The sequence below is a fragment of the Rhinolophus sinicus genome, chromosome 17 (genome assembly GCF_057876585.1).
Source record: "Rhinolophus sinicus isolate RSI-liver-muscle chromosome 17, RSI-T2T, whole genome shotgun sequence".
NCBI classification, from domain to species: domain Eukaryota; kingdom Metazoa; phylum Chordata; class Mammalia; order Chiroptera; family Rhinolophidae; genus Rhinolophus; species Rhinolophus sinicus.
In genome coordinates, this window is record NC_142517.1 from 210965081 (window position 1) to 210979233 (window position 14153).

General features: G+C 46.0%; 1 protein-coding gene across 50 annotated transcripts in view; it reads left to right on the forward strand.

The window, feature by feature from the left end:
• The window catches only part of LRRFIP1 (LRR binding FLII interacting protein 1), a 131631-nt gene that overhangs the window by 79909 nt on the left and 37569 nt on the right, over nt 1-14153 (forward strand). For 11 of the 50 annotated variants that reach the window (XM_088794308.1, XM_088794306.1, XM_088794279.1 and 8 more), the window contains exons 4-11: nt 270-317; nt 1882-1926; nt 2428-2478; nt 3881-3919; nt 7656-7715; nt 10082-10141; nt 12617-12694; nt 14072-14116. The exons of 8 other annotated variants lie outside the window; for them this stretch is intronic. In XM_088794308.1, the coding sequence (XP_088650434.1) occupies nt 270-317; nt 1882-1926; nt 2428-2478; nt 3881-3919; nt 7656-7715; nt 10082-10141; nt 12617-12694; nt 14072-14116 (426 nt within the window). The remainder of the gene's footprint in view (nt 1-269; nt 318-1881; nt 1927-2427; nt 2479-3880; nt 3920-7655; nt 7716-10081; nt 10142-12616; nt 12695-14071; nt 14117-14153) is intronic. 31 more of the 50 variants (XM_088794297.1, XM_088794300.1, XM_088794303.1 and 28 more) reach the window with 14 other exon arrangements.

Sequence of the window (14153 nt, forward strand, 5' to 3'; positions counted from 1 at the left end):
TGGTCTCTACGGAGGCCACCCCTCGCCCATGAGTGCTTTGTCCTGGGCTCCCTGGGCTTGCCCAGGAGGGAGCGGGATGGGCAGGGTCCGTCTTCCCAGGCTCCCGCCTGGGGGGCACTGACCCTGCAGGGCCCCGAGCTGTTGCTACTGCTTTGTCTTGGCGTGTCACCCTCTCCGTGTGGCTTGGGCAGCAGCTTGGAAATGCATGTCAGAACAGTTCCTTATTACATTTCACTTGTTGCCTAATTTTCTTTCCCTTCTGTCTATAGAAATATTATGGGCTGGACACAAAATGGGGTGACATCGAGCAGTGGATGGTAGGCCTTGAATATGATTGTAAGATACGTCCATGGTTTATAATTGGATTCTTACACAGTTTCATTACACAGATAGATTCCTGCTGCACCATAATTTAATCCCAAGAGGTTCCTTCCGGGATTTGTGCATCTGGCCTGGTTGGTTACTTCCCGCGTGAGGCCTGGTGGGACCGGCCCTGGCCAGGCGTTGGGTCTGGTCTGCTCAGTAGCAGCTGACTACTGGAGTCTCCAGGCGGCTGTTTGTGGAGGTCTCTGACCTCCTGGGGTGGGGCACTGTCCGCTAGAGACACGTGGCTGGGGCATGTGTCTCCAGCACGAGAACTTCCGTTGCCAGCCCATCTCACCAGAGGTCACACACTGCATTTCCTTCATTCACGATCACAGCCACCTGCCCGGTCACCCTCCTGCTGACCTTTATCCACCTTCACCTTTGGGTGCCCCCCTCCCCACCCCCTGCCCCCCACCCCGTCTGCTGTGCCCACAGAAACCATTGTCTTTGGGTGAGAAAACTCCTTCTCACCATTTTCCCAGAACAGCTTCTCTGTCTTCCTAAGTCAGCAGAGAGCTGGCTCGTCCCTAATGATACGCCGTCCTCACGACCCCCCTGGAGGAGATGGTGCCTGTGACATGAGGCTCCGAAGGGGCAGCGTTCTGCTTGCTGCCCACGGTCCAGAGAACATGTCTTCGCTTCCTCTCTCGTTAATTCATGTACCTGAGTGCACTCTACCTCTTCCTGTCCCTGTCCCTGGCCTCCTGGCCATCACACCTTTAGCATTTGAGAACCTGGCCGATATGGAAATGTCTGTCCTATTATAATAAATGCCCCTTATACATAAAATAAGCCCTTTTACAGGAAATATGAAATGACCTCCTCACGTCTTACCCGTGTAAAATATCAAAGACAAGAGTTCTGCGAATACAAAGAGCACACATTCCTCCCCCTAAACCATGATTAACCTCAACTTTCACTCTGTGTAAACCATCATTTTAGGCTTACATGGCACAGGCAAATGTAGTTTTTATCACCTCTTAAGACGCAGTTAAAAGGTGCGTCATTGTTTTCTGTACCACCAAGAAAGGCAAAAACTGCCAGTTAGAACTGTGGGCAGTTCTGATTATAAGGTGTACCCCAGCCTCAGCGATGTCCAGATGTGAAAAACTGGGGGCATCTCAGAATGCACGGAATACAGCGGGGAGCGTGCCGTCCCGTTGGACCTTCTGATTCGCGAGGAGAAAAGGGTTCTGAATGTAAGAAAAACAAAAGGCGTAGATTTAAATGGACCAGACTACAGCGCTTAGGAAAAATGTAAGACTCAGCTTCTCCTCCAACACACACTTGTTTTTAAAGGCAGAATGAAATATGCTGACTATTTGTGTGCTTAAATACCCCCCTTTAGAAGAAAACATTTCTCCCCAGTGATGTAAGTGAAGGCTTTACGCAGAGGCAAAGAAAATACTTGTTTGACGTTTACATTAGAAATGTTTCTGTGGCGTGAGGCCGCGGGACTGCCTGAGGTGTGTCTGTTGTCTAACCTTCCACACTGTTTTCTCCATTCTTTGGTAGGAAGACAGTGAGCGCTACTCCCATAGAGCGAGGAGAAACACGTCGGTTAGTACGCGTTCATTCTGATCGAAATCTAAGTTGTATTTTTAGTGGTTGAAATAGAGATATGATATATGCATGGATATCTTAGTGATGTTAATTAAAGACATTAACTAAAACTGACATTAGTACCTAAACAAAGACTATGAACTCGGCTTTTAACATTTTGACCTAACTTGGCTGGGGGGGGAGAGTGTTTGAGAAATTTCGGAGTATTCACATATTCCTAATAGTTTCCGTGCTTTTTTTGCTGTCAAATGCCCATGAATACTTCGCAGAGCAATGTGCATCGAGGGTGTGTATCAGCTGTTGAATGAAACTAATTGAAAGCCGTATTATCCAGAAACACCCTCCGTCAACAGAGATGCACAGACACAGCTCCTCGGCCAGGACCTCGGCTCAGGTCCACTGAGACTTTTTCCGAGGCTCCCGAGGGGCCCCACGGCTGTCGGTTTCTCTCTGTGTTACATTGTCGCTTCACACTTGTTTCATCCTTTCTCTCACTAGGCTTCTGATGAAGACGAGCGCATGTCAGTGGGTAGTCGTGGAAGCCTGAGGGTCAGTAACCTGCGTGGTCCGGTTGATGGTCCGAGTGCTTTGCTCTTTCATCCCTGCATTCGTCCTTCTTCTTCGTTGTCCCTGGAGTCTTGGGGTCAATATCTAACTGACATAATGCTCGTTTAAAATCTAATCAGTGGTGGGCTGTTTCCTTGTTGTTGTAGACAGAGAATGAATAAGCTATGCACTTCTGCTGTGTCTTTCTCCCAAGAGGGGAAGTCGTAATGTTTTTTTATGTATTTGTCCACATCACAAAACGGCCACCCCTTGACTGAGGCGTGAGGAAGGAGAGTGTAAAGGCACATTCTGCCAGTCACGTCCTACTTCACACACTCCTCAATCAAATTTGAATCTCAGGGAAAATAACCATAAGTTAAAATAATTACCATCCAGCAGTGTTTTGCGTAGTTTCTCAAAGGCTGCCGTGGGCTGCCGGGTGGAAAATCGGAGCGGATTGGATCTGTAAGGTCTGTGCCTGCTCCCCTTCAGGAAACCTTCCTGTCTTCCACTTGGTGAAATCTCTTCATCAGTGTCAGGTTAATGGTTCATAAGCCCAAATACATGTTTCTCCTTAAACAGTCCCAAAATATTAACAAGTAGCTTTGAAAAAATGTGTGCTTTGAGCAGGGAGGTAGGGAAACTGTCTGTAAGTCAGTAAATGAATCTGGGCATGACAGTTTAGTTTGCCTTCTGGTTACAAGTCTGTGTCACTGCTGGTAATAATTAGGCCTCAAGGCAGCCACCACATTTTACTTAATGACCCCACAGAGCAGGAGGTTTGTTTTCATCACAGTGACAATTAAATCATAAACCACTCCTAGACTTCTTGTTCAGTGTGCTTTCATGTGGCCGTTTGTAACAATAAACCCTGAAGGTGATACTCTGGTGTGCTGTTGGGCGACTGTTATCATGGTCCTTGCACTGCCAAAGGCAGATCCACAGTGACTTTGCCAGAAAGCTCCGAAGTCAGCTCAAGAGATCCCTTGGCCCTATGGCTGTCAAGTCCTCACCGTTTCAAGCCAGAGAAAGGAAGATTTACGTAACCAAAAACATTAGACATGCCACACTCACTTTGCAGAATCCGAGGTAAGACCCAGAAATCGAGCTGTCGCGTACGTAGGCCCAGGAGAAGGTTGAGTATTTTGTAGAGGAGGAAATAAAATTGCTCAGACTGCTTCAGATTTTAGAAATTACAGCAACATTTGCCATGGAGGTTTTATTTAATGTATTGGATTTTATGCTGGCTATTGTTCTAATGTAATTCCTTTTGCAAATACACATGAGATTTAGTTAAGATTTTAAATATTGCCTGTTTTGTTTTTGCTGTGATTTACTTAGGTTTTTGACTGATTTTGGCAACTCTCTTTTCTGTTGTTTTCCTCTTCCATCCTTACTTTGACAGTCGCAGCCTGACTTGCAGTCTGGCGGTCCCTGTGCCTGGGTGAGATGGTTGGACAGACGTGCAGTGTGTTCCTAACGTGTTGTGTGACAGATAATAACCAGCGGTGTTTCAATTAATCCCATTGTCTAAAAATCCAACGACATCTTTGTCTGAAAGACACATGCCACACACCAGTCTTTACCTGGAGACTGAGGGCCAGAGGGAGGTGAGCCCACCAGCGTGAGTGGTCTTCTCCCACAGCCTCCTGGGCACAGCTCTGAGCCGCCTGGTCGGGCTCTGGAGCCCAGACATGGGTGCTGCCCCCGCCCCCGTGGGGTCTTTGAATACCAGCTGTTGGCCCCACACTGAGCCAGCAGCATGGAAGCCAAGGAGGGAAAAGGTGTTGTCTTATTTTCAAGGCACTCAAACCAGATCCAGAATTCCCCAATTCTCCATTTCTTTTAAGACGTTCGAGTCATTTTATCTGATGGAAAACCCATTATTTTCTAATCCGTATCCGTTTAAATTAAACGTCCCGCCTGATTCTTTTGCCACAAAGTGCCGTTTGAAAGAGACCTCAGTTCCAGAAGCAAGACGGAGGTTTTCGATTCAAATTCGGAATTTCCCGTCTCCCATGTGCCAGGAGAGTTTCTGCCCCTCGTGCCAGGCGAAGGCCTGACATGTACATGGCACTAAACAGAAGAAAGATTTCACCTCAGCAGAAAGGACCCTCGGCACAGGGGGGTCTGGCACTGAAGCCATCGCAGCACACTTCTTCACTTAAAGAACTTTTCTAAAAGCGTTTTGTGCTTCATTCCTTCCATCCCATTTCAAAATTACGTAGCAATTTCCTGTTTTTTAAATGGATTTTTACCTTTGGGGGAAAATGGTCAGTGCCATGCACCTGCATGGCCGCCGTGGTCCTGAGCCTCCTGGTGGCCCTGCTGTCCCCATGTGGGGGCAGGAGATGGAGGGTGGAGCGAACTGCCAAGGACAGGGCGTCCCAGCCCTGTGTGGCCTAAGCCACCAGGAGGGGGTCCTGGGGGACAGGTCATTACACGCAGAAAGAGCACTTCCACAGTGGCTCTGGCGGGCGAGGGCATTTCTGCGACAGTCATTGTAGCAACTCGCTCGTTCTCTAAGCAATTAAATGCATTAGCAACATGTTTCTAGATCATTAGCCTTTTCATTTTAAACTCACAGTGAAATTATATTTAAGGGCCAGTCTCTGGTGGAAAGAACGTACGTGTGAGCAGTAATAGGGACACTTTTTGTATTTCACTTTGATGTTCAGCTTTCATTCTGTTTTAAAACTAAAGGAGGGCATCAAGTATTGCCCGTACACATTTTGCTTTTGCCGTTCTTATTTTGTCTCCCATCTCTGATGCCCTGGCAGGTGAGCTGTCTTTTGACTCAGTAGAAAACTAATCTCACGCTATTAATCAGAAACGCTAACAGTTGCCTTCTGCATGGTCACGTGTGAAGTTTGTTGGTGCTCTGCTAGTGCTGCACGGTGGTGGTTCGCAGTCGGACCAGTCGCAGCTCACCCCTGTAATCTCTGGTTTTGACAGGATGTTTATTCTTGTACCTTATTTATCCTCTTTTAGAAAATGCTGATTTGTGAACCAATGCCCTTTTTATTTTGGTTTCTCTGGTCGCAGTGCTTTTTGGTGTTGCTATGTGTAAGATTCACTTGGGGAACTCGTTAAAGTGTCTATTTCTTGGCCCTTAGGGAGCTTGTTAAAATGCATGTTCCCAGATGTTCTGATTCCTTAGGTTAGGTGACCGTGACGCAGGTGGTTTGCCCAGTAAGGAGTGTTGAAACCAAATTCTGCAGAGCAAAGCTGGTTGAATGTCAGAGACCTGACTTAAGATAAAGTTGCTATGCGGTTCTATGGACTTTTTATTCTGCTGTTACAGTTAATTTTCAACTCTCCTGACCCTATCCTGCCACATAAAACAGCTCCAGCCATCTAAATACAACCCCTAAAAACCATCCAAGAGAAGAAAGCTGGTTATTTCTTTAAGAAGGTCAAAGTACTTCTCACAGTGGAGAGGTTGCTGAGATCCTACAGCTTTGGGAATACGTTCTAGGAATATATTCCCCAGGACAGAATGCCATGCCAGCAGAAAAGGGTGGATGTTCCCCAAAGCCTTGGAAGTAAGAGTTTTTCCTGCATTTTGATGGATGACCAGAAGAGAAATGGTGATCAGTGAGAGAGGGTATTCACTTCCCAACATTCACCCGCCCTCTGCTCTATGCTGCAGGCCAAGTTAGAAACAAGAAGCCAGAAGGAAGGTTTGTCTCAAGCAGACTGAGCTTCATCAGCAACAGTGGAAATCCAGGGGGTTGTCTGTGGGACACGTTTTTACTCCTCATTCAGTAGAACAAAGTCATCTCATCTTGACTGATGATGTTAGCCTTCACCATTGTATTCTCTCCAGAAACTAGTTCTTAAATAGATATCAAGAGAAATAATCTTGTCAGTCAAGAGAATTCCTGCCAATCTCCAAAGGGTTTATTTGCTGTTAACTTTATTTCAGAAATGTTGTCATGTTCCTTGTAGAGTTTTCAAGTTGAATGCGGAGGGATTTCTTTGGTTTAATTTAGAAACTTCAAGTTAGTTTGTTTTTTGACTTGCGGTAAATACGTACTTTCATAGTCAAGATGTCATGCTCCTGGATTTATAATCTGCCTGGAAAGTTATTTATTTATTCTGCATTGATGTTATGGCTGCAAAATATGTGCTAACCAGTCTCCCCTCCTCATTTTCATCAGATGTGGTCCTCACAGTGGCCTGGCAGAGTGTGTATTCCCGTGCATTTGCACAGCCGAGGAAGTGGGGGTTCCAGCAGATTAAATAACTTGCTGAAATAAAGGTCACATGACAAAGCTTATGTTTGGACTTTGGACTCGTATCCACGACCCCTGGCATCTCTTTCCATTTTTACCAGTTGTGTGGAGTGCCCCGCCTTTGTCTGCCACGCGAGCTGGTTGTGTTTTCGTTGCTTGACAGCTCTTCTCATAATCAGAAATGTCCTTATGGACGAATTAGAAGCCATGCTTTGAGTCAGGGGGTGTTGGGCTGACAGTAGAGACGAGAAGGGAGTCAGGCACACATTGAACTTAATCATTCTGTTCTTTCTGGAGGATGAAGTATGAAATCATGAAATATGTCCTCAGAGTTCATTTTGAAAAATAAAGGAGCGTGACCGGGTGAATGAAAAACTAACAATGAGGCTCTATCCCACTGTTTTTCCATGATGAGCCTTTATATTTAACTGTTGATTGAATAGAAGCTGTTTCTGAATTTTCCAAATGCAGCTTCATCCTTGGCCATAATTGTCAAGGACTCACCCTCAACCAAGAACTGAAAACTGACTGACTCGGGGGAAACCATTACCCCCAACCTGCCACTCATGCTTCTCGCAAGCTGGGATTTCCACAGCACTACCCGCCAAAAACTGGAAACGAGGAAACTGCCCAGGAACACAGCTGCTCCCCGGTCCCTAGGAGAGACTTTGGCCTTAAGTCCTGGGGTGCCCTGTAGTTACAAGTCACGCTGAGTGGGCTCATTCCATTCACCTAACCGTGCTGTTCCCCCAAGTTGTAGTGGTGAAGATAGGAAGCATTGGGGGAGCATGCGAGGATCCGTGTTACCCTGGGCGCCCTCATTCAGCCACTCCACTAAGAAAGCACTGTCTGTACCTGGCTGATTCTTTCTTGCTGGTCTCTGTACCCGTGTCTTCGTTTGTACGCTGATGCCAGTTTTTCTTCTTTTCGTCCTTGAAACAGACAAACGGTTATGATGCAGAGTTATATGGATCCCAGCCCCTGAATAGAAGATCTGGCAGGGTTAGTACAGTAAATTTGCATGCTGCTGCCTTCAAACAGGTTGCTCCAAACTTTTTAAAAATATTGCTTGATTTCGCTTCTTTGCATTTTTTCCCATGTAATAGGGGGGTCTCTTTTTTTTCCCCCTAGCGCATGATAGAATAAAAGCTGATGTTTTTCAACTAGTAACCATTCTGAGAATGTTAGCATTCTAATCTTCTGAGTATTAGTGTAAGAGATTCATATTGATAAGTATCGCTAAGTGTAAAACGATCTACAATTAAAGAGTAGCTCTTTCGTTATTTTGTTGCCGTAGGTGTATGTGTATATTAAGTATGTGTATATTAAGTATGTTCAGCTTCCACATATACTGAAATTCAGCATTTCCAGTCTTTCTACCTCTTCCGTTTGTCATTTTAAAGACACATCCCAGAGCCTGTGTTTCCTAAATGTCAGTGTCGGAATGCTCACGGTTCAGGGGTGGGAGACAGAGAGGAACGGAGTCACCCTGTATAGTGGGAGACAGGACGACAGGGGCCCATGAAAGGAGCGTTGGAGACGAGCAGGGGAAGGAAGGACTTTGGGTTTATCAAGGGGGTCTTTGGGGATTTCAAAAGGTTACACTGGATCCATTGAAATTAATTTGCATGACCTGCTGCAGATCTGTTACACATTAAGTTATCTACAATCTTTCTGTACTTACATTTGCTTCGTTTTTTCTTATAGTAACAAATTTTACTAGTTGTGCAAAATAGTATTTCTTTGAATTTATCTTATATTAAAATACATATACACTTAAATTATATCTTCGGGTTTCAAAAGGGTACCCCACCTTAGCTTTCTGAAACTGGCTGATCAGGTTTCTTCCCCCAGCCCCTCTTAGGGATTGCATACACTCCGTTTTGTGTAAGCTTTCCTCATTCCAGGCTAAGAAGACCCTACCCGTGTAAAGGCTCTGTCTTCTCATTTACGTTGCTTTTTGCACTGACGTCCCTTGGACTTTCTCCAGTTCTGTTATGTATTTCTAGAAGCTTCTGACCATTCCAGGGACAGAAGCAAGCACCACACCGTTCCGTCCTGCGGGCTGTGTCGTGCTGGCTTTATGGGACAAGAGCCACGATGTTCTCTGATGGAGCCAGACAGCTTGTCGGGTTATACTGACAAGGTCGCAACTTTTCACCCAAATGCATTACTTCACTATACTTGATCCCAAGTAGGATAGTTTAGAGTTGGAAGTTACTTGAGAAGCTGTCTAGTCCAACTTCTGCCCAGAATTACATTTTCCTCTAGAATATCCCAAACGTGTAGTTACCAACATTTTGTTAGACATGACGTCAGCCTCTGTGTTCTACTTATAGCCATATATTTTAATCTCTGACTTTCACGTTCAAACAGTAAAAGTGTGGTTTGTGTTTTAGTTAAAATGTAAATAATGCCGCTACAAATCAGATACAAAAGAACTTGTTTATAAAATGGTTCACCACAGAGTGAAATTGGATATAGAATTGTTTTAATAAATAAGACACATAATGATCGAAGAACCAAATAACCTACACCTAAGGCAGCAGCAGATATAGGACGATCCAGGAGCAGAAAACCCCAGGAACAGTGTGAGGATGAGCTTAGACAAAAGGGAGGGTGGGCACGGTAAGCTTTCCAGATGTTGGGGATACCAGTCGCGGGAAGGGACAGAATGGCCAGGCTGACAATGCGAGTTCGGAAATACCATTTACCCTATGAGGGAACTTGGGCTCCACAGGAAGACTTGACCAGTCACCATCTCATGACTTCACCGGTAGTGTTCACACTTGCCTCCCCATCCACATTCTGGCTTGGATCTGATCTTTTTAGAGTATATATCCAAGAAACCATAGAGCCCATAAAGTCGGCTGCTGTGTGTCCAACAGACAGTGGTTCTCAGCTGGAAAACAGGGTGCAGGGGATTCTCACAGCCTCCCCTCACCTGCCCGGAGCTTCAGAGATGAGCTTTAGCCCTCAGGTGTGCTCTGGCTTAAAGGAGGATTGGAAATTTCACCGTAAGTGGAATTTTAGTTAGCTACAAAGGTATGTAATACTGAAAGTCCAGACTAGGAGGTTATAGACGGTCCATTATGAGTTGTGGTAATTACAAATAATACTAGAGATGGGAAGTTGTGAAAACAGTAAGAGTTCAGCGTTAAGCCACACCACTGAGACGATGAATACTGCTGAGAACCTCGAGTTGTTAAGTTTGTGCTGTAACAGAGGGTCTGGATTCTTGGGCATTCCTGGAGGACTAATACTGGTTTGGTTGTGTAATTTTATGTTTGCCTTTGAGCGGGACAGGTGGTGTTTGGGGGACAGTAAGGACATGCAAGTCACTTAACAGTGTCTTCTTTGGTGCCCAGAATTCCAGCTGCAGCGGTGACGGCAGATCCAGTACTTTGTCACCATCCAGAGAGAAGTTGGTTGGTTTCCATTTAAATCTTTCCCACCCTCTCTTCAGAAATGACAGGTTTTGTAGCATGCAACCCTGTGTGTGTGAATTTGGCTCTCTTTTCTTTTTTAATATCTAGTTTATGCATTTTCATTTGGATAGATGTGAAAGTCAGTTTTTTTGAGCAGTAATTAGATGTGATATAGTTAATTCAGACTCACCCCACTATCTTGCATTGGAATCATATTCAAATGTTTGACGATAAATTATAGTATTCAGCTGGGTACAATGGAAGAAAGTATTTATGTGGGTATTTTGTAGTTAGAATTAATCAAAAGGGAAAAAAAAGAAAGCCTTGAATGTCTTTCCTCTAGGGCCCCTGAGAACAGAATTGCTTTGTAGGGTGCATGCAAACTTGGTGGCAATTCCGCAGGGAGGGATGAGACTTGGAATGAAAATCAAATCCACATCCACAGGTCTCCATGGTAACAGTCCTTCCCGTACTTCAAGGACATGCATTAGTGTTGATAGGCAGATATTTCTAAATTATTTAAGCGCCCTAATAGGGAAGGCTTGTTTGTCCTAGGTAAGGTTCGTATTCACTCAGCAAACATACGGAGCTCGTTTAGCAAGGAAGATCACAGAAGTAAGACAGGCTCTCTGGAAGCCTTTACTTCTACACAGGGTGATGGGGAGAAACTTCATTTTGCCAGAAAGTGTCATAACTAAGGCTGTGAACTCAATCTTAGGGTACAAATGGGGGAAAAAGAATAAATGGAAACTAACCAGGTAGAGCCACGGGAGTCTGTCTCCTGGCCTCTGTCATGCCCCGTCCCTGCCCCCCACTTCCTGGTTAGGCGTGTCCAGACATTGCTGGCAGCTCCGTCACCACATTCAGCACCCCCGCTGCCTCCCCCCCTCCATAATAATACAGACTCTAGGCTCAGGGCCCTTTCTTCCCCTGATAGATGAGTTCTGACTGAATATAAGATCAGCTATAAGCACCAAAGTATTGGTGGGTTTTAACGCCTTGAATTTGGGGGGTACTGTGTGTAGTTTCTTAATTCAGGGGAGGTTTTGCTGTTGCAAAGAGCACTTTGCATTCAGAAAACTAGTTCCTCCTCCCTTTGCAAGAGGAGGAAGCTTGCTCTTGGATTGAAGCAGGTGATAGAGACCTAATAGCAAATTATTCACCAAAGGTCAGTGTGTATCTGACTCCCTTAAATTCATGGAAGAGAAATAACCCACATCCAATGTGTTAAAGTCAAAATTAACGCTGACCCATTCGAAACCTAAAACACGCCAGAGCTTTCCAGAGGCCACATGTCTGCACCACTGAGCACGTCTGACGCCTTATTTTACTTGCCCGCCCTCAGAATCTTCCTGGTGGTTCTGTGCTGAGATACCATATCTGTCCCTGTACAGCGCCCCAGGCCTGTTTGATTTCATTTAAGTCCAGAAAGGAACCGATGTAATATGGAGCACTGAATGCTCTTCTGAGTAACTGCTCCAGTCTTTTAGATCGGCGAAAGCTAACCCTGGACTGACGGCTCAGAGTCGGGTGGCAGCTGTGGGTGCTGTCTCCCACGTGGCGACGTGGGCCTCTCTGCTTTCTGTGTCCCAGAATGGGGCTGTTCGCCTCACTCCTGGAACAAGTTTCAATAGTTGTGTTACCGTAAGTATTAGGAAGTTTCTCCCTGTCCACCCCAGAATTCCGCTTGCCTGCCCCGTAGGTCATTTTGGCGTAGATTATTCAAGGTACAGGAATGACAGCCTCAGGCTATGGGACCTTGAAGGGGTGGCAGAAGACCATAAGGTGGCATCGGGTTACTTGAAGGGAACAACTTCAGCTTCAGGGACTGTCCGCTGTTGTGTGGTCAGCAGGACACTGCTGACATCAAGTCTGAGGCGACCAGCCTCCACTGCAAGACTCTTTTTTGTGGGTAAAACATTTTATTTGGGGGAAACGATTAATGTATAGAGTAGGATTCCCCAGATACAGGGTATAGAGTGTTGGTCTCAGAATCCTAGCATTGAATTTGTCATGTTTGCTATGAATTCTAGACACACACTTTATGTCAATACCAAGCCAAGGAGTCCAAGCCGGAGACCAGCTCCAATAAAATGTACTGCATAAAACAGAGGTTGATATCTCTGCAAATTCTTGGTGTTGAGCTTTTCCCACCAAGCTTTAACAATTAGAACTCGAATTACAATGACCTTCAAAACCCCTGTGGTCTTGCCACCGATTGAAATTAATGAAATCTATGTTTGCCTGTGTGTAGACTCAGAAGTCCTAATTTCATCCCACGTGGTGGGTTTGTCAATTAACAGCACGGTCTTTGTTTCCTTCTGATCATTCTTCTTTCTCCCTCCCCCGTAAGTGCATGCCCATGACCGATTTTGTTGTAAAAGGCGGTTTTGTGTGAATTTACAATAAGATGTACCTTGGAGATGAAATCAAGTGGGAGCCTCTCGCCCTCCCGCCCACGTTCTCTGATTACAGGGGCTCTGCTGCTCGGACCTCGGCCTTTTCAGCAGTGGCCTCACTCGCACAGCCCTGTCTGCCCAGAGTGGAAACCGGGTCTGTCCCCCTTTTCACATCATGTCTCGCTCCTCCCCTCTGTGTGTCACTTTCGTTGCCGAGTCAATGTGTGTGGACACTTCAGCCTCTTCTGTTTGAAGTTCAAAATGCTCAAGCCAGCAAGGTATTTTAAGTGGCTTGACTAATTTGCTTAGGACGTCTCTCAACCTTTTAAAACATGATCAGAAATAATTCAAGACCTTATATAGCAAAAATGAATTTAGGGAAAAGGGGGCTCTAGTGAATGGCTGTTTTCAAAAGCTCAAATCCAAAAAAAATGGGTCTCTCGGGTCTCTCCTCCTTTTCCAGCAATTGTTCCCCATTTGGGGTTCCATTTGTTTTTTAAAAAATATTTTTGTCTAGCGAATGTGTCCAGGAAGCAATTTGGAAGGCTATTGTGCATAATCGGACTGCTCCATCTTTGCGAAGTGGGGAGACCAGCATTATTTCTTTGGCTCGCTCTCCCCTCTGCTTCCTGTTTTCACAAGGCCTGCATGCAGGCCGGCCCTGGGGTGCTGGACCTTCTCAGCTGTACGGATGCAAGTCCGGCTCTCATGTAAGGAAATTGGCGCTGAGCTCCAAATACGGGTCATACTGTGGAGGCTGAATTGTCATCTCCTTGCATTGTCCTCTCCCTCCTGTTGCTGAGTGCTCCATCTTTGGTCATGCACATTCCAGGACTGGCCGGGGGCGCCCTGTGCCGTGGCCTCTGCCTGTGAGTGAGTCATGATGCTATTCCGGAGCTCAGCCTGTGACCACACCAGCTTGTATGCTCCAGCACATGCCCCCAAGGCACCGTCCCAGCCCGATTCGAGTTCTGGGTGTGGAGCCGCTGTTCCAGGCCGGTGCCAGCCCTGGCCGGCCGGTGCAGGCTGACAGCTCCTTTTGTGTCTTGAAGGCTGCTACTGGCATCCTTTGATAGAAATGAATGCACTAGGTCTGCTCACTCTCCCTGTGTGACAACTCATCGATGAACACCCCTCACTGCTTTAGTCACTTGGGGTTTTGAGTTGCGGGTTTGGTTGCTCTGGTGGGTGTTGTTGACCATGTCACCATTCTGTCTCATTCCCTCACCCTTTCTTCCAGGAACGCCCGAAAAGAACTGACTAGAAAATAGTCGTATTTCAAAGATGCTGGGGAAGTTTACTGTTTTAAAGTTTAAAATCATCTCATATTTCTCTTTCTTATAAATTTGGGTTTGCATGTGTCAGATTTACGGAGAACACAGTGCCGACATCAACTTTGTTTTTTCCTTCTAACCGTTGTACGATCCTTTGGCTGCCACGCTAACCGAAAGCAGCGTGATTACCTTGTCACCAGGACATGTTGCTCTTTTTTCGAGGCTTTTAAAACCTGCCGTTTGCTTTCGTCCCCCAGCCCTCCTACCTGTACAGCGCTGCCAGGCCTGCGGGGAGTTACCAGGTGCGTGTGTCCACATCCCATCCCTTCCCCGCCCCCA